General features: G+C 43.6%; 2 protein-coding genes across 16 annotated transcripts in view; both read left to right on the forward strand.

Moving 5' to 3' along the window:
* The window catches only part of ikzf4 (IKAROS family zinc finger 4), a 233,941-nt gene extending 217,009 nt beyond the window's left edge, over positions 1 to 16,932 (forward strand). For 11 of the 14 annotated variants that reach the window (XM_068024609.1, XM_068024612.1, XM_068024603.1 and 8 more), the window contains one exon: positions 16,843 to 16,932. The gene's annotated coding sequence lies outside the window, so the exon portion shown is untranslated. Of the gene's footprint in view, positions 1 to 1,336; positions 1,548 to 1,891; positions 2,025 to 6,291; positions 6,575 to 16,842 lie in introns of those variants that run through there. The other 3 variants (XM_068024604.1, XM_068024607.1, XM_068024606.1) reach the window with 3 other exon arrangements.
* rps26 (ribosomal protein S26) lies at positions 892 to 18,244 on the forward strand. Of its 2 annotated transcripts, none has more exons than XM_068024620.1 (4): positions 892 to 918; positions 16,843 to 17,020; positions 17,176 to 17,306; positions 18,134 to 18,244. In XM_068024620.1, the coding sequence occupies exons 1-4, from the start codon at positions 901 to 903 to the stop codon at positions 18,170 to 18,172; spliced, it is 366 nt and encodes a 121-aa protein (XP_067880721.1). In that variant the 5' UTR covers positions 892 to 900; the 3' UTR covers positions 18,173 to 18,244. The 2 variants fall into 2 exon arrangements, with proteins under 2 accessions (XP_067880721.1, XP_067880722.1); XM_068024621.1 differs by lacking the exon at positions 892 to 918 and adding an exon at positions 15,645 to 15,753.
* Positions 18,245 to 19,518: the final 1,274 nt, after the last annotated feature.

Raw genomic sequence — 19,518 nt, forward strand, 5'->3', positions numbered from 1 at the left:
TTTAGCAGATTTTGGCGATCAGCAAAGCATTTTATTGGGGTGGAGTTTGAAAGGGTTAATTGAAAGCTCAGATAACCCAAAATACCAGACAAACTGATTTATACAGAAACACCACAGCATAAACATCTGCAGCAGGATGGCTGTTAAAACAGCTGAAACCTGTCTGTTAGTGCAGTTGGGTGTTGAGTGCTTTGAATCTGTACTGTCCCTGGGTACACCAAACCGCAATGTTCAGAAAAGCTTAGATACCTCTCATTGATGTGGTAACTAATACAAAGTTGTCATGATGGTTATCTAAGTTTGACATTTCTACACTATGGTGGTACACAACATACACTCCTCTCAACTACAAGAAAAAGAAAAACACCAATGAGTTACCGCAGCAGTTATTATGCAGAGAATGTAGTCAATTAGGACGTGCTCTGTGCTTTTGTACATTTTTCTAACTGATTTGGGGGCAATCACTTTTAAGAGGCTTACAGTATATTGAAAACTGAAAAAGTACTTTTCAGTAAGTTTATGTACTTTAAAACTATGTTCCAGATAGTAAAGAACAGCAATATAATTACAGGTTAAGGTCTCTCCTGATAGCTCAGTGGGTAAATTATCCACCAAGTGTTGTACAAAGACATGCAGATCAGGGAGGTGCTGGGTTCTGTTCTTTTCCCTCTTAATTAGCTGATCTCAGCCAAGGTGGGACAATAGAATTGTTCCAGTTAAGGGAGGGGAACAATCAACCCGTCTTCCTGCTCCTGATCACTGTCCAGTAACCCCTGCTGGAAAGTGCATCTGTGTGTGACTATCTGGTGAGGCCAGAACTAAGCTTGTCTATTATCTTCACCCCGCAACAGTTGAACAGCCTGCGGAAGTGTGCTATGTAGACTCCCACACTCAGCTGCTATGGACATGAAGCCTAGGGTGAGTCATAACCTTCAGAAGAGGAGTGGAAGAAAAGAAAAATCTTGAATGCAAATAGCTTTGAGAAAACAAATTCTGATAGCAAATGACTTGCTTATCAGAGCTCCCTGTTGAAAATACTGAAAGTCCATTTCACATTTTGTCAGTGATGTTGCACCTGTTATTCCATAAAAAGTGATTCACTAAACTGTGTATGGTGAGGTTAGTGAGCAATAATATATATTCGTATGGCTGGGGAAGCAGTTATAGTTCGATGTCGAGGTTAATAATCCATTCAACAGCTTCAGCTGATTCAGTGTGAATGGTTATGATGCCACCAGGAATGGATCTCTCTAGGTAAGAGTTCAAGATGTGGGCGATGGTCTGACTTGGTTGGTCACAGTCACAATTTAAGTTGGTCCTCATGCTGTACTTGCAGAGCAAGTGGCCACATCTTCCCTGGTCTGTCCTCAAATGGTTGAACGTTGTCCAGATTTTCCATGGGAGGTTGAAACCTGGGGCTTCGCTCAGGTCAGTTACCAGGTTGTGGTTGGTGATGTTAGCAGTCAACCAGGAAGTGCGCCATCGAGAGGTGAGGCTGTCGTCGGTTTGTAGGATGTAGTGTGTTCCAGTAGGGGCTAAGATTTCAGGTGAGTGTGTGTTTTTTTTTTGTGACCACCTGTATCAATGGAGTGCTTTTTTGGCTGTGGTGTTCTATGAGGAGAATGTTTTCCTTGCGGACATCAGGAGGTTCATTGTGTGCTAGCACAGGAAGCCACTCGAGCTGTGTTGGTCTCAGCGTTCCAGAAATAATCCTCATGATTTCCCAGAGGTGAATATCTAGCTCCTTTTGTATGGCGGCTCCTGAGCCTCCTGTTAAAGTAAGTTCTCCAACTTGAAAACCTGTGAACTAATGCTGTCAAGGTGACCGAACTCCGGTCACCAGGCTCCCGGTCTGAGCAGTAGAGACCCACTAGAAAATTGCTTCTTTCAGGGACAACAAAGCTGAGAAATAGGACCAGCAACAAGAATATACCAGCTCAACGTTGAAGGCCTATCCTGGGCAAAAAGTGAGCTTACTCGCAAAAGAACTCTTTGACAGGAATGTGGACATAGTTACCCTGCAAGTGAGCAATAATAATTTTAGACTTTGGAATGTTATAATTTAACTTGCCTTTTTTGAGAGAATGGCAATAATCTGGGTTATGTATTTACTTATTCCAGTTTTCTCTCCTCCTGAAGGTGCTGATAATGCTGGGGTATGGTTCTATGGGCACCTGCAGCCAACCCTCTGGTACTTCACATAACCAGCCAGTCAGCTGGGCAGTGATTGTCAGCAGGTTATTTGACCATGAACAGCATCACAGCTCTGTCCAATCCTGCCATTGTCCAATGTTCACAAACATATACTTCCCAGCCAGGGTCACTGATCCCTCCTTAATCTGGGGTGCTAAGCCCCAACTGCCACATTCAGCTAACTTTATACAGACTGGGTATCATATCTGGGACCTTGTGGTCTATATGCTACGTATAAACCAGTTGAACAATGCAGTTTCTAAGACAGGAGGAGGTTTGTCATTCCTTGGGAGTTAACATTTTGAAACAAATTTAACTGAATTACTTTATTTCCTAAAAATACTATTTTTGTATTGAAGCTGAAAAAAAACAATGAAAATATACAAATCTGAAGAAAGGAAAATGAGCCTGAAATGGGTGAGAGAAAAAGTTGAAAACTGAGGTTTTCATTTTCTTCCACAACTGCCTGTCAATCCAAAAAAACTTTGTAGGAAGATAATTTTAAATGTAATTGAAGTCTGTTTCAATTCATAGCCCTTTTATAAAAAAAACTTGAAAATATTAATGCAACTGATTTTTTACATGCTTTTTGATCTGAGATGGTTAGAATTCAGTACTAGAGATGCTGTTTTTAACTACAGTGGAATCATCTTAAGATGGACTCTCATTTAGTCATATACTAAAGTTCAAAGAGCTTCTATTTGTTCCCCTGATGGCTCAACAGAGTAGCCGACCCATCGGACTAGGAAGGTCCCAGATTCATTGGTCTATGCCGATCACAGCTGGATGATAGTAGGAGCACTACAATTGGCCTTAGTTAAGGAGGGAAAAAATTGGATTGGTTCCTACTCCTCATTGCTTTCTATTGTCAAAGCTACTGATACTAATTGGAAAAGTGCATGTCTGGACTCCAGATGAGGACTGGATTCGGACTAGCTCTTTCCCCTGTAATTAAATGTCCTGCTTGCACTATTGAGGCTCACAAGTGAACAATGACAACTTGGACAGAGTACCAGAGAGAGTGTTAGTGGAACTGCCCTCAAAAAAAGACAAAAAAAATTAGGTGAAGTCCTACTTAAGTTTTAAAAGTCCCTCTTTAAAGGGCATACGTTATTTTCAAAGAGCAACAAAGTACTTTTTGGCTCGCCCCTCCCCCCATATCTATAATATATGCATGTATATGTAACTTTTTAAAATGACTAGACCTCCATGTAGTGTTTCTCAGGTGTAGCCTGGGACCTGGAGTGCAGTTTCTGATGTTTACCAGGATCCTGCTTCAGCCTGAACATGCTAGCTTGTAATAACAGCAAACTAATTGAAAGAGTTGATCATATGATTCAGGTTAAAATTTAACTCCCACCTCCCGCCAACAACAACCCTGGGAACAGTAGCATTCTTGTTGTTATGTTACTGGACTAGTAATCCAGAGGCCTGGACTAATGATCCAGAGAGATGAGTTCAAATCCCACCACGGCATCTGGGGACTTCAAATTCAGTTACTTAAATAAATCTGTAAAAAAATTAGTATTAGTAACAGTGACCATGCAACTACCAGATTGTTACAAAAACCTATCTGATTCACTAATGTCCTTTAGGGAAGGAACTCTGCCATCCTTACCTGGTCTGACCTACATGTGACTCCAGACCCACAGCAATGTGGTTGACTCTGAACTGCCCTCTGAAATGGCCTAGCAAGCCACTCAGTTATAAAGAAGGCGACTTACCACCACCTTCTCAAGGGCAATTAAGGATGGGCAATAAATGCTGGCCAGTGATACCACATCCTGTAAATAAATAGAAAAACTGATTTTAGTTAAAGACACAGGCCTCAGATGTACATATTTGTAGACTATTTACCTAACGCAACTTATTTAAGATGAAGATAATTTTGTTTTTCCCTCCTCAAAACTGATTATTCACGTTATAAAATATTTCCTCTACCTTCCACAGTGGATTTATAGTACTTGTTTAAGGTGCATGCACTTAGATTAGTTACTTCTCCCTTTCCAAAACATTGTTTAAAATGCAGAAGTTGTCATTGATAAGGTGCGGAACAAGAAAGTCTTTCCCGACTATGTGTCTTCAGTAAAAACCATCCTAAACAGGAGACCATTCACCAACAATCTTCAGCCAGAAGTGCCGAGTTGATGATCCATCTCAGCCTCCTCCTGAAGTCCCCAGCATCACAGATGTCAAACTTCAGCCAATTCGATTCACCCCGCGTGATATCAAGAAACAACTGAAGACACTGGATACTGCAAAGGCTATGGGCCCTGACAACATTCCAGCAATAGTACTGAAGACCTGTGCTCCAGAACTTGCCGAGCCCCTAGCCAAGCTGTTCCAGTACAGCTGCAACACTGGCATCTGCCCGGCAATGTGGAAAATTGCCCAGGTATGTCCCGTACGCAAAAAGCAGGACAAGTCCAACACGGCCAATTACTACCCCATCAGTCGACTCTCAATCATTAGTAAAGTGATGGAAGGTGTCATCAATAGTGCCATCAAGCGGCACTTGCTTAGCAATCACCTGCTCAGTGACACTCCGATTGGGTTCCACCAGGACCACTCAACTCCTGACATCACAGCCTTGGTTCAAACATGCACAGAAGAGCTGAACTCCAGAGGTGAGGTGAGAGTGACTGCCCTTGACATCAAGGCAGCATTTGACAGAGTATGGCATCAAGGAGCCCTAGCAAAACTGGAGTCAATGGGAATCGGGGAAAACTCTCTGCTGGTTGGAGTCATACCTAACGCAAAGGAAGATGGTTGTGGTTGTTGGAGGTCAATTATCTGAGCTCCAGGACATCACTGCAGGAGTTCCTCAGGGTAGTGTCCTTGGCCCAACCATCTTCAGCTGCTTCATCAATGACCTACCTTCAATCATAAGGTCAGAAGTGGGGATGTTCACTGATTGCACAATGTTCAGCAGTATTCGCGACCTCTCAGGTACTGAAGCAGTCCGTGTAGAAATGCAGCAAGACCTGGACAATATCCCGGCTTGGGCTGATAAGTGGCAAGTAACGTTCACACCACACAAGTGCCAGGTAATGACCATCTCCAACAAGAGAGAATCTAACCATCTCCCCTTGACATTCAATGGCATTACCATCGCTGAATCCCCCACTATCAACATCCTCGGGGCTACCATTGACCAGAAACTGAACTGGAGTAGCCACATAAATACCGCGGCTACAAGAGCAGGTCAGAGGCTAGGAATCCTGCGGCGAGTAACTCACCTCCTGACTCCCCAAAGCCTGTCCACCATCTATAAGGCACAAGTCAGGAGTGTGATGGAATACTGTCCACTTGCCTGGATGGGTGCAGCTCCAACACTCAAGAAGCTCAACACCATCCAGGACAAAGCAGCCCACTTGATTGGCACCCCATCCACAAACATTCACTCCCTCCACCACCGACACACAGTGGCAGCAGTGTGTACAATCTACAAGATGCACTGCAGCAACGCACAAAGGCTCCTTAAACAGCACCTCCTAAACCTGCGACCTCTACCAACTAGAAGGACAAGGGAAGCAAATCCGTGGGAACACCACCACCTGCAAGTTTCCCTCCAAGTCACACAACATCCTGACTTGGAACTATATCGCCGTTCCTTCACTATCGCTGGGTCAAAATCCTGGAACTCCCTTCCTAACAGCACTGTGGGTGTACCTCCCCCACATAGACTGCAGCGGTTCAAGAAGGCAGCTCACTATCACCTTCTCAAGGGCAACTAGGGATGGGCAATAAATGCTGGCATAGCCAGCGCCCACATCCCATGAATGAATTTTTAAAAAAGCAGTGCCCTGACTGGTTCTGGCTACATTGTTTGTTTGAGCTCACCATCAAAGAACCTCATAAATATCCCCTTGTGACTATGCACAAACAACTGATGCAAAACTCAGTGATGCATAAAAAAGTCTCCTTGCCCCAAGGAGTTCTAATAGTTCAGAATTTTTCTTCAGTAGCTTAAACTGTCGCAAAGCAAATTCCATATTTTGGGTTTCTCCTGCCTCTGCTGTTCATTTCATAGTTTGTAAAGGTTCTGTCAGCTTCTTGTGTGACTAGGATTATCACAGTAGATTTTGGGTCTTGTAGTTCCACAGGAGCTGGATGTTCCCGTGAGGCATCCCTTGCAAAGAGAATCTGTGGCTCCCTTGGTCCAGGTGAAATCTCCATCTCAAACTGAAGTAGAATTTGCACTCCAGGCTCTGGAAACATGCAGCAACTGTGCACTAAACACCATCTGCAGGTGGTTTAAACATTCAAATAATGCTTTATGGGTAAGTTCAGTTATTTATTTTTCTCAGCATTGTGCCATTTTGATGGTCTAAATGTGGGTGAGGAAAGATAATGATGGCTGAAAATAGTTTGAAGCTGTTTGAGTAGTTTGGTTCATTTTTCTGGTAGTTGCTGGTGCTAGACTGCTGAGTTTGAAAAAAATGAAGTGATTTGATTAGTTTTGCTTGTTGCTGTGAATGTAAGTGTTTCTTTTTGCTTCACATTTAGTCAATGGGATAATTTATCCAATTGGCACCATTTAATTAAACAATGGTTGTTTCAGCCACTTATATATTTTTTTGACCCCTTGCACATTTTTGAGGGTAAAGCCCATGAACATGCATCATATGCAAAATGTTTATATAATCCAGATATAAACGTGTATGGAACACTGAACCCCCTCTCCCATGAGCACTCTTTGTGTGCTTGAAAATGGTCCCTTACTAAATGGAAAATATATTGGGGGCAGAGAAGCAGATCAATGGTGCTATGACTTCCAGAAGAATTGCTCACAGGATTTGCCACCTTTCTGCCTTTTTTGATCCTGTTTTGAAAGAACGACGTCACTACCTTAGGAGCTCGCCTCAACTGTACAATACATGGAAACTCCCAAGTGCAAACCAGCAGGACTGACTTACCAAATTTATTGAAACGCGTGACTTTAACTCAACAGTATGTTTGTACAGCCACACTTTTGTAGGCTTACAACGCTATTGATTCACTGAATGTCAGAATGTCTATACTACAGAGTGCAGCTGTTGGGGAGAGACTGACTTGTGCAGCCAGCAGCACTCTTGGAGCGCAAAAGTGGCCTGGCTTGTCCAGCTTAGTTCTTTAGCCTCGCCTATAGAGGGCCCTGTTCTACAAAGTGCATGAACTGACATATATGGCATACGTTTTTGTATATGACACCTTTGTACACAAATCTTTGAAGGTGGCAGGACAAGTTGAGAAGGCTGTTAGTATTTTTTTTTAAAGAAGCTTATGGGATCCTTGACTTTATTAGTAGAGGCATAGAGTACAAAAGCAAGAAAGTTATGTTAAACCTTTTCAATCACTGGTTTGACCCCAGCTAGATTATTGTGTCCAGTTTTGGACACCAAACTTTAGGAAGGATGTTAAGGCCTTGGAGAGGGTGCAGAGGAGATTTACTAGAATGGTTCCAGGGGTGAGGGACTTCAGTTACATGGAGAGACTGGAGATGCTGGGATTGTTCTCCTTAGAGAAGAGGCAGTTAAAAAGAGATTTGAGAGAGGTGTGCAAAAGCATAAATGGTTTTGATAAGAGTAAATAAGGAGAAACTGTTTCCAGTGGCAGGAAGGTCAATAACCAGAGGACACAAATTTAAGGTAGTTGGCAAAAGAACCATAGGCAACATGAGGAAATTTTTTTTTTTACGCAGCAAGTTGTTGTGATCTGGAATGCACTGCCTGAAAGGGTGATGGAAGCAGATTCAATAGTAACTTTCAGAAGGGGAAAAGAATTACAGGGCTATGGGGAAAGAGCAGGGCTAATTGGACAGCTCTAACAAAGAGCCAACGCAGGCATGATGGGCCAAATAGCGTCTCCTGTGTTGCATAACTCTATATTGTTGTCAGTGGGATTTAATGTTTGAAGATGTGTTGTCAACCTGCATTGCTGACTTTGTCAAATCAGCTTTTCAGAGGTTTGTGGAGTATAATCATGTACGCTTGAGGGACAGGGGACAAATCCTAAAATTGTGACTTTCGGTCTCACAATCTGTTCCCTTGATTCCACAGAGCTGTCCTTGTGGTCTTGTTGCTTCTTTAAAACAATTTTTCATATTTATACCCAGTTTTCAGACTGACAAAACTTAGTTTTAAAAAAATGAGAAATATTGGAGTCATCACAGATTATAGCGCATTAATTGGGCTTCCATAGTGTTGCTCACAAAGAGTTGGAGTAACTGCTATTTTAGAAACCTTGTTGCCAGAAGGGACAATGGCTAAACCCTGACCGCAATCATCTGTTCTGTTCCCAGCAAAGCCAGAGAAACCCATGGTCCCTTCCTTCAACGAGGTTTTGCTCCCTCTCTCTACTCGCACTCCACCCCATCCCACCCTACATCAAGGTACCCCTCTCATTGCTTCTGATTGACAAGGTTTCTTGAGCTCTCTCTCTCTCTCTCTCTTACCCCCAACCTTCTGTTCTGTCTTTTTTTCTCTCTTCCTCCCAACCACCCCCCCCCCCTCCCCCCACCATTCTCTGACTAGCAGCACTGCTGAAATCCTTGAAGGGCACTTTCCAAACCCATGACCTCTACCACCTAGAAGGACAAGGGCAGAAGATGCATGGGAACACTGTTACGTTCGAGGCGGGAGGAGTGCACTGTCTTTCTCTAGTTCCACTTCTCCACAGGTCGCAACATATATTTAAATGTTTATCCAGTTACAGATACGGCCAATCATATACTCTATTTTTTGTTTCAGAATAAAATACACCAACAGGTTCCTTTAATAAACAAAATTATCAGTTTATTATAAAACAAGACTTATCCAGTAAAGAGGCAAAGCATTAACACGTAGTTTGAAATATGAATGTAAATATATACATATTCCCTTCTAGATACCGCACACAGGTTAAAGAAAAAAAAAAAGTTTCTCTGAAGAGATTCACTTAACAAAAAGACAAAAAAAAAATACTTTGGCCAAGTACTTGCTAATTCTTGAAGGAAAGGAAGAAGGGATGGAAGGATAGCAGTTGTCCTTTGGTCTGGTGTCTAGGTACACTGAGACGGGTCACTGGGATCTTTTCAGAAGCAGTTCGTTCTGGAGATGTCGCGAATTAGTCTGGTAGGCCTTCCAGGAGAAATGCGGCATCAGGGGTTTCAGTTATCACACTGGATACACAGGGTTTCTCAGACAGGACCACACCCCAACTGAACCAGAATAATATCCCAAAAGCAAAACCAACTCTTGACCATCATAAATCGTGACATGTCACTTCTCTGTAAACAACTCTCCCGAGTCGCCAAGGCTTCTGTTGTTTGTTTAGCTTAATGCATGTGACATCCAGTAAAAGTTTGTTGGAAAACAAAACCTCGTGTCCTCCCAGTGACCCTTGTAAAGAAAAAAAAAAGCACATTCATGGAATCTCTTCAGTTTTCCAAATGAACCAATGTCCATAATCTTTAACACAAGTCCTCAAAACGTTTTAAGAATGGAGCACCTTCATAATATCACTACGACCTGCAAGTTCCCCTCCAAGTCGCACACCATCCTGACTTGGAACTATATTGCCGTTCCTTCACTGTCGCTGGGTCAAAAACCTGGAACTCCCTAACAGCACTAAGGACTGCAGCAGTTCAAGAAGGTGGCTCACCACCACCACCTTCTCTAGGGCAATTTGAGATGGGCAATAAATGTTGGCCGAGCCAGCAATGTCCACATCCCATGAACGAATATAAAAGTTCAGAAGTTCATTCATTGGAAAATAGGTCCTACACATGTGTATAATGGAGCTGTTGCTGGTTACATCAGAGGTTCTCAAATGTTTTCAGACCATGTCTATCAAAATTTCATTCTCTTGGAATACTTGAGTTATAATACTTGTCCTTTGCTCACCAATCCAAACCTTCCCCAGCTCACCCTCTCCTAGCCCTGAACCTTGAAGAAGACTGCTGCATTGTGATTTTGTCCTGCCAGGATATATCCATAATGCGACGCACATAGCAAAGATGGAAATTATTGAGCTTCTTTTCCTGGTAGCTGTAAATCACCCATGTTTCACAGCCATACAGTAAGGTACTGAGAACACAGGCCTTCTAAACCATCAGCTTGGTCCCAAGGGTCAGATTGGTGATATCCTATGTGTGTTTCGCAAGTTGGCCAAGGGTGGTAGCTTTCCTTGTGTGTGTGTCGAGCTCTGCATCAAGGGACAGATTGTCTGTCACCGTAGACCCAAGGTAGCAGAATTTGCTAACCACTTCCAGTGGGGGGGTGTTTAGTGTGATCAGGGGCGGAGATGCAACACCTTGTCCCATGATCATGGTTTGCTTGACATTTATAGTCAAGGAGAACAGGTTACAGGCATGGGAGAGACAGTCCATGAGTGTTTGTAGATGAGTTTCCATGTGAGCACAGCATCATCAGCATAGAGGAGTACTCTGATCAGGACATGATTAGGTCTTTAAAATTATGAAGGGTTTTAATAGAGTGGATACAGAGAGAATGTTTCCTCCTGTGGGGAAGGTCATCAATATAAGGTAGTCAACAAGAAATCCAATAGGGGAATTCAGACGAAACCTCTTTATCCAGAGAGTGGTGAGAATGTGGAACTCGTTACCACAAGGAGCAGTTGAGGCGAATAGTATAGATGCATTTGAGGGGAAGCTAGACAAGCACATGAGGGAGAAGGGAATAGAGGGTTGCAATGATAGATGTAGATGAGGAGGGATGGGAGGAGACTCAAATGGAGCATAAACGCCGGCATATAAACGGTCTCTTTCTGTGCCGTATATCCTATGTAATAGTGCAAAGAAAATTCTGTGATTATACATCCATCCCACTGTATTCCCCTAAAAAGAACATTTATCACTAATTTACTGAATAACAGCAACTTGCATTTATATAGCACCTTTAATGTAGTAAAACTTCCCAAGGTGTTTCACAGTGATCAAACAAAATTTGGCACCAAACCATATAAGGAAGATACTATGACCAAAAGCTTGGCCATGGGCATGGAGTTGATGGTTTGCAAAGATAGAAGTATTAAGGATGTTTTTGTTAGGGTGAGGGCTGTGGCAGTAGTTTAGAAAGGAAGGAGGTAGTCCCAGAGGAGAGGAAACCATTTACAATATCAGAGTATCGATGCTTGTAAGGGAAGTTGGGTGATCAGCAGTTCAGTGGGAATGTGATCAAGGGAGCAGGAAGTCGGTTTCATGGACGAGATGAGCTTGGAGGGGGAACAGAGGAGATCAGACATGCAGGTTCAGGGCTAGGGCAGGGTGAGCTGGGGAAGGTTTGGATTGGTGAGCAAGGGACAAATAACTCAAGTATTCCAAGAGAATGAAATTTTTTTGGTAGGCATGGTCTGAAAGCATTTGAGAACAGCGGCTTTGGTGGATCGGACACACCCGCAGGATGGAAGACGATTGCATACCCAAGGACCTTCTGTTTGGTGAGGTGGCTGGGGCCAGACGACCAGTGGGGCCAAAGCTCTGCTTCAAGGCTTGCAAGCGTGAAGGCCCTAAATCTTGACTCTTGCACCTGGGAGTCACTAGCTGGCGAAAGAGGGAAATGGCAACACATCGGGACTGGTGTGCACTACCATAATGACCAGTGGCTGCAGCAGCAGCTTGGCAACAGGCGCCAACGCTGAAAACAACAACTCCGTGTCACTTGGCAGCTTCACGTGCGGCACTTGTGGCAGAACCTGCCTCTCAAGGATTGGTTTTCACAGCCATCAGCAAAGGTGCACCAAGAGAAGACACCCCACCTAAATGGATTGTTTGTGTGTCCATCGTCTTTCGTAGATGGAAGAATGCCAACCTGTTGGGTCACCCCTCAGCCTTCATTTCGCAAGAGAAAAGAGATCCAGCCTGTAGATCCTTTCCTGATATGTATATCCTCCTATTTCTGGTATCATCTTTGTAAATCTTCTGTGCACCCCATCTAGTGCCTCTGTATGCTTTCTATAATATGGCGACCAGAACTGCATGCATCACTGTGTGTGGTCTAACCAAGGTTCAATACAGGTTTAGCATAACCTCCCTATTTTTCAATTCTATCCCTCTAGAAATAAAGCCTAGTGCTTGCTTTTTTTTTTAATGGCCTTACTAACCTGTAGTACAACTTTTAGTGATTGGTGTATTTGTATTCCGAGATCCCTTTGTTCCTCCACCCCACCTCGACTTGCACCTTCCAAGCAATAGGTGACCTCCCTATTGTTACGACCAGGTGAGAAATGTGTCTAGGGGTCTTTTGCTGTCTTTACCTGGTCTTACTGTAACAGGGTTTAATTTTAAACACTCTGTTTTGAGCTTCCTTTTTTGTGAATCCTTGTTCACAGTTTTCCAATTATAAGGCAAAGAAACCAATTTACACAGGCTTTGAGGTTTAAAGAAGAAAGATGACATTTTATTAAAAATTAAACAAATTCTAATACGGTTCATGCCTACGGCTATACGACACACCCACCCTAGAAGGCACAAGCGATATACACATGCAGCTAGGAGCAGAAAAGAGAAGAAAATATAGTAGAGAGGGATTCGAGGCAATATCTTGTTACGGAGCTTCGAGCTCACTGTTGTCCTTTTGTAAGTAGTCTTGCTTTTCTTTGGGGCCCAGTAGTCGTCTTAAAACCTTGTTCACGTAGGAAACTTTTCTCTGAGTTTCACGTGTTTTCACAACATTCAATTCTGTGGGAAGGAGATGGAAACAGGCAGGAGAGAAGTCTTCTTGCTTCAGTTCCAGGAGAGCTCTTTACTCCTTGAGCACATGGCTTTGTCTCTGTGTTCAAATCCTTTGTTGGGAGTTCAAATTCATAAAAAACTCCAGCCAGCTAGTCATGTGACTAAAACTGGTTTGACCACCACTTCTGTGTATTGGGGAAGCAACGACTGGGTCCCTTTTGTTCCAACACTGCTAGTACTATGCAAATGTCCTTCCAGTCAGGGGTTTGCAATTTTAACTTTTAATGTTTATGTGGCGAAATAATGTGTGCCTCAGTCTTGGCAGGTGGGGGGGCTTGCCTGACACTGTTTCCTACCAAAATGTACTGCCTCATTTATCGGTGTTGAACTTCATTTGCCAATTATTTGCCTATTCTGCAGGTTTATTAATGTCCTCCTGTAATTTGTTGCAATCCTCCTCAGTATTGACTACCCTCCAATTTGGTGTCATCCGCAAATTTAGAAATTTTGTTTTTGATTCCAATGTCCAAATTGTTGAAAAGATTTTGTGCAATTGGTTACAAGGACAATTTAATGTAAGGTGCTTCAAGGAGGATTATAAACCAAAATGACACTGAGTCACTTAAGGAGATACTAGGACAGATGACCAAAAGCTTGGTCAAAGAGGTAGGTTTTTAAAGGAGCATCTTAAAGGAGGAAAATGAGGAACAGAGTCAGAGAGGTTTCGGGAGCAAATTCCAGAGCTTAGGGCCCAAACAGCTGAACGCACAGCCACTGCTAGTGGAGCGATTCAAATCAGGATGCTGAAGAGGCTGGAATTAGAGGAGTGCATAAATCTCAGAGGGTTGTAGGGCTGGAGGAGATTAGAGGTAGGAAGGGGCGAGGCCATGGAGGGATTTGAAAACAGGGTTGAGCATTTTAAAATCGAAGTGTTGCTTAACCAGGAGCCAATGTAGGTCATCAAGCACAGGGGTGATGGGTGAATGGGATTTGGTGCAAGTCAGGACACAAGCAACAGAGTTTTGGATGACCTCCACTTTGCAGAGGATAGAAATGAATACCTTTTCTTGTGTAACACCAGATAATGTGCATCAGCAGGCTATTCAAACACAGTCTAAAGAATGAAAGAACAGATGTGCTCTGATATAGCACCTTCTCACAGCTCAACCACTTTACAGATAATGGATACTTTAAAACAACAAGTTCCACATGTACGCTGACTACATCCAGCTCTACCTCTCCACCACCTTTGTCGACACCTCCTCTGTCTCTGTGTTATCAGACTGTCCGACATCCAATCCTGGATGAGCAGCAATTTCTGTTCATTAAACATTGGGAAGACCAAAGTCTTCGGCTCCCGCCACAAATTCTGTTCACTAACCAGCGATTCCATCCCCCTCCCTGAGCACTATCACAGGCTGAACCAGATTTTTCACAACTTCTGCATCTGATTTGACCCTGCACTGACCTCCTGACCCCGCATCACCAACACCACCTCCTCCTATCTCTGTAATATAGTCTGTCTGCACTGCTGCCTCAACCCCTATGATGCTGAAACACTTCTCCATGATTTTGTTACCTCCAGATTCGACTATTCAAAAGCTCTCCTGACTGGCCTCCCATCTTCCACCCTCCATAAACTAGAGTTCTTCCAAAACTCTGATGCCCATATCCTTACTCACACCAAGTCCCATTCACCCATCACCCCTGTGCTTGCTGACCTACATTGGCTCCTGGTGAAAGACAGACAGACCTGCATTTATATAGTGACTTTATTGAGCACCAGATATCTCACAGCATTTTACAGCCAATTAAGTACTTTTGAAATGTAGTCACTGTTGTAATGTAGGAATGTCTAGATTTCAAATTCTTTATTTTAAAATCCCTCCATGGCCTTGCCCCTATCTAGCTCTGTAATCTCCTCCATACCCCAAACCCTCAGATATGTGTTCTAATTCTGGCCTCTTGAGTATCCCCAATTTTAATCGCTCCACCATTGGTAGCTGTGCCTTCAGCTGCCTGGGCCCTAAGTTCTGGAATTCTCTCCCTAAACCTCTCCTTCCTTTAAGATGCTCCTTAGAACCTATCTCTTTAACCAAGATTTTGGTCATCTGCCCAAATATCTCCTTTTGTGATTTGGTGTCAAATGTTGTTAATGGTCCTGTGAAGTGCCTTGGGGCTTCCCCTTCACACCCACCCACCCACAAAAAAATAGTTTATTCATTAAATTTGTGAAGGTATATTCGAATACAATTCCAGTGTGGTAGTCAACATGATGTGATATGCCTCTGTTTGTTTAAATACAGTACATGGCACTTTAGGATGCCCTTACTGTACTTGTATTAAGCATTTCTTAGTGTCTGCAGCCTGAGGGGTTTTGTACGAGTTCCATTTCTTTATGTGCAATGGCAGGAACTGTAGCCATTCCCTATTGAGTCTATTTTTTTTATTATTTTTCTTTTGCCCTGGGTTTTACTATGTTAAAGACATTATATAAATTTAAGTTGTACAGAGCCAGAAACCTGCAGCATTGTATCTTTAGAGAGGGCGGGACGAGACGGCACAATGTGATTGGTGGATCCGGTGATTGACAGGCCGCGCTACAAATTAGTTCTGGCCAGTTCTGCCCCGTGCTGCTTGCTGGGAGACGGCGGCTTTACCGCCGTAACAAAGCGTGATCATCCGCAGGATAAATTAGTTCCAAGTAGTTATCGCTGCATTGGCATTTAGAAAAGACCCTTCGACGAATGCCGCGGGGATTCGCAATCACGGGGCTGCGGTAGTGGTCAGGCTGTTTTTCAGTGTGCAATGTGAAGATGTTTTCGCGGGTTCCTGGGGTTGAGGGCGGACGTATAAAAGGATCGCGCGCCGGTTTGTCTTTCTCTTTGTGACTCGCGTTGAAGATGGTGAGTGTGAAGTTTGGTGCCGAGAAGCTGAAGGGGAGGGGGCGACGATATCTGACCGACCCCCCCGCCCTGCACCCCTGGCGTTAAAATGTCAGCTCAGGTTTACCGCAGACTCCTGCCCCATTCTTTTCCGGGAGACGTTCCGCCAGTTTTGGGTGGTCGGTCGGTCAGGCTGAGGCCTACCGCCCGTAGGCAGAGCACGAGTTCTCGGGAGGCCGTCTGATAGCCTTCCACCCACCTAGTGCGGCCCCCGGCTTTGTGAAAGCTGCTTCTGATCCTCAAGCTGAGTTCCTCTTGGGGCGCCTTAGGAAGCGGGAATTGTGGCTTCTGCCCGAGTAAGCATGTGGCGCGCACCCGAGCTGCAGCGAATTCCTCTCGTCCACGGGGACATTGGGGTTTTCATGTTTGCATTGCAGAATATACTCAGTGCAAGGGGAACAGGATGCGAACTAACATGGTTTTCAGTTACGTTGCGTCATTTGCCAGTAGCTGGAGGCAATGTGTTTGAGGCATTTACTTCCGGGATTTAGTGTGTTAAACTTAAGAGTTTTTAAAAATAAATGTGTGTTGGTGCAAGAACTTGGAACTCCTTGAGGCGGAATTGCCCTCTTTGGTGGGTGAATGACTCGTCTTGTCGGGGGGAGGGAGAGGGATTCTTTCTGGCAATAGATATTTAAAGAAGTGAAGGGACTGGGATCAGATCAATTAGCCAAGGCTAATGCTGAGAAAATAAATATTATCTTGAAGTGAGAATAAATAAGATGCTTTCCTAGCTCCCTGGCTGGACTAGTTGATAAACTTATGTCTCCATATGCACCAAAAAAAGCTGTGTTTTGTGCTGGATTTGCTGGTCTGAACTAGGGCAAAGTAGGATGCTGCAGTTTGTGTACTTGGAGCTGATATAGCTCAGCCGTGGTTCCATGTCACTGTCCAGTTGGCCTTGACTTCACTCTGACACTTGCAGATAGAGAATGAATGCAGAGTAGGATGAGGTACTGCAGATGGCTAGAGTGGGTCTGACATTTTACAGTCCTGTCAAATTATGTAATGGTGTCCAATTGCTTTTTAATTGGGACAATACTTTTTCAGACTAAGAAGCGAAGGAATAACGGACGTGCCAAGAAAGGCCGTGGCCATGTCCAGCCCATCAGATGCACGAACTGTGCCCGCTGCGTCCCCAAAGACAAAGCCATTAAGAAGTTTGTCATCCGTAACATTGTGGAGGCTGCTGCAGTTCGTGATATTTCGGAGGCCAGCGTCTTTGATGGTGAGTTTCTGTGATCGTTTACTTGTTCACTCATTTTTCTTCAATGTTCTAGTTCAAATAAATCTGTAAGATTAGCTATCTGATTGTCAGTGATTCTGTTAAAAATTCGCATTTGCTGCTGTTGCTTGCCCTGACGCTCCCTTCCTCGTTTCCAGCATACGTGCTGCCCAAGCTGTACGTGAAATTGCATTACTGTGTCAGCTGTGCCATCCACAGCAAAGTGGTAAGAAATCGTTCACGAGAAGCCAGGAAGGACCGAACACCGCCTCCACGTTTCAGGCCAGGCGTAAGTATTGAAACTATTGCTGGAAGTTCAACTGGTGATGGTCTGATATTTTGCTGTTTGGGTCCTGGCCTGATTTGTTTAGTGAAGTCAATTTACTTCTGTAACTTGTTCTTAAACCAAATAGTGATTGTATTTCACTAGAAGTGTGACACTGGTCTCCAAAGAGGACTTGGAGGCTGTTCAAGCTTTCTTGCGATGAAATTCTTCAACTGGTTACTAGCTACATCTCAGGTGTTTGGGGTGGGGGCAGGGGGGATGTGGGCAAGAGAGGACATCGGGCCATTGTTTCTGAAATGTGACTTCACGCCATCAGATTACCCAAGGTTGTCACTTTAATTGTCAATTCTAGGTTTATGTCCTCTCTGCTGGATGAGGGTGGGGAAATCAACCAGTGTCCCCTATTACAGTTTTTCCCCTTCCTCCAGATAGTGCTCATGAAAAGTTTGTGCCTTTTAGGAGGGCAAGTGGTCAGTGATCTATTTGTTTTTCACAAATATGGATGTGATTTCACTTCAAAAGTAATTAATTGGCTGTGAAGCACTTTTGGGACACTGCGGTCATGTTAGATGCTAAATGATCATATTGATAAATATTTTACATCCAATTTTAGCAGCTAGTTTGTGTTAATTAAAAATCTCTCCAATTTCTTGCTTGATGAATGGCCCTTTTGAGTGGCAGGAGCTTGGGAGTGGGTTGTCTTTGAATTATCTTCAAGGTGTGATGGATGACAATTTTTGATGCATTAATTTGAACAGTTTTATGAGCAGGCCTTGTTATTTGTGTAACAGACCATGGATGCTGACCTGTAATCTTATTTTTCTTTCTAGGCCAACATCCCACGTGGACCTCCTCCCAAGCCTCTGTAAACATTAGCAGATCATATAAGTTGATTTGAAATAATAAAAATGTTGGACCACTGAAAAGTATCTGAATATTTATGTTGGACCTCCTTGTGTTTTCTTTGTGATTGTTTGTTTGCGTGGAGGCACGGAAGGAGCTACTCCGCATGATGGGAGGGCGAAGGGGATTCGGCTGAGAACTTGCCTTGTGGTTTCCCTTCCCACTCCCATCATTTACAATAGTGAGTAGCTGTGCATGGATTAGGAGGTTTTATTCCTGGTTGTGAAAGTTAACTGAACACAAGTAGTGGTGAGAGGATTATATTAAGCCTCAATGGAAGGCGACAATGTTCCTGCATCTACTTGAATTACCCCTGCTGAAATTGTGCATGGGTGTTGGGTGAGGATGGAATCAAACTCTGTTGCAGTAATTTTCATGTCACATTGACTGACATTTGGTGACGAGTATCACAGATAACTCTTTCCAATTCTCTTAATATCTCCTTCCCCTGGCATCCATCCAGAGAAAATTCTGCTTTCCTTTTGCTGTGATACCTTGGGCTAGCTTTTGCTTAGTCAGGTGTGGAGTACCCATCAGCTGCTTAGCTCCCAACTTGCGACAGCAGCATTTACCCAATGGGTGGTGATTAGGTGGTCAAGAAATTTTTGGAAGTACAGTTACAAAAGTCCAAATGTAGCTGATAATGGAAAAGGCAGAGCCACACTACCTGTTTGATCACAGTCTGAGCTTTCGATCCCATATACTGCTTCCACTTTTGCAATATTGCATCAGCTTCTTCACTCCTGGAAATCTCGTATCTGTCATGATTTACAGCCTCAGCTGCTCGGACACTCCTTGTTGGATCTTTTTGCTTTCTGTTCCCCAATTCCTTGCTTTTAAGTCATTTCTTGGTCTTCCCCTCATTGCAATGTTAATCTTGGTGGTGGATAAGGTATGGGGGGGTGCAGGGTTTGGGCTTAACTGGATATGGAGGTTGCCCACAATTTGGGGAAGGGGATTGGCAGGAATTAAGCACTGGCTTCATTCTTGATGTTGAATGTGAAAGTTCTGATTAATCCAGGATGTAATGTTGGACATGGAGCTGGGTGTCAACATATCTGTTGGATGCTGACCTTGTCCATATGCAGGATGTCAGCTGGGGGCAACATGTAGGAAAGAAAAAAGCCAAAGGTTAATTCTTTTGCTAGTGAAGCATTTGCAACATGATTTTTTTTTTAATTGTTTCTTGGCTGTGGATTATATTAAGCACTTGCCCCTGAGAAGGTCAGGTGGGCCTAAAGAATTCCAGGATATTAATCCAACAATGAAGGAACTGAAGGATGTGCACCTTGAAGGTGGTCACTGCTATGTA

Source organism: Heterodontus francisci, chromosome X, assembly GCF_036365525.1.
Source record: "Heterodontus francisci isolate sHetFra1 chromosome X, sHetFra1.hap1, whole genome shotgun sequence".
Classification (NCBI taxonomy): Eukaryota; Metazoa; Chordata; class Chondrichthyes; order Heterodontiformes; family Heterodontidae; genus Heterodontus; species Heterodontus francisci.

Bases quoted from the DNA above. Each gene is read 5' to 3' on its own strand.
- rps26 (XM_068024620.1), top strand. The intron at 17,021-17,175 runs GTGAGTTTCTGT...CCTCGTTTCCAG, and splicing joins GGAGGCCAGCGTCTTTGATG to CATACGTGCTGCCCAAGCTG. The intron at 17,307-18,133 runs GTAAGTATTGAA...TTTTCTTTCTAG, and splicing joins CTCCACGTTTCAGGCCAGGC to GCCAACATCCCACGTGGACC.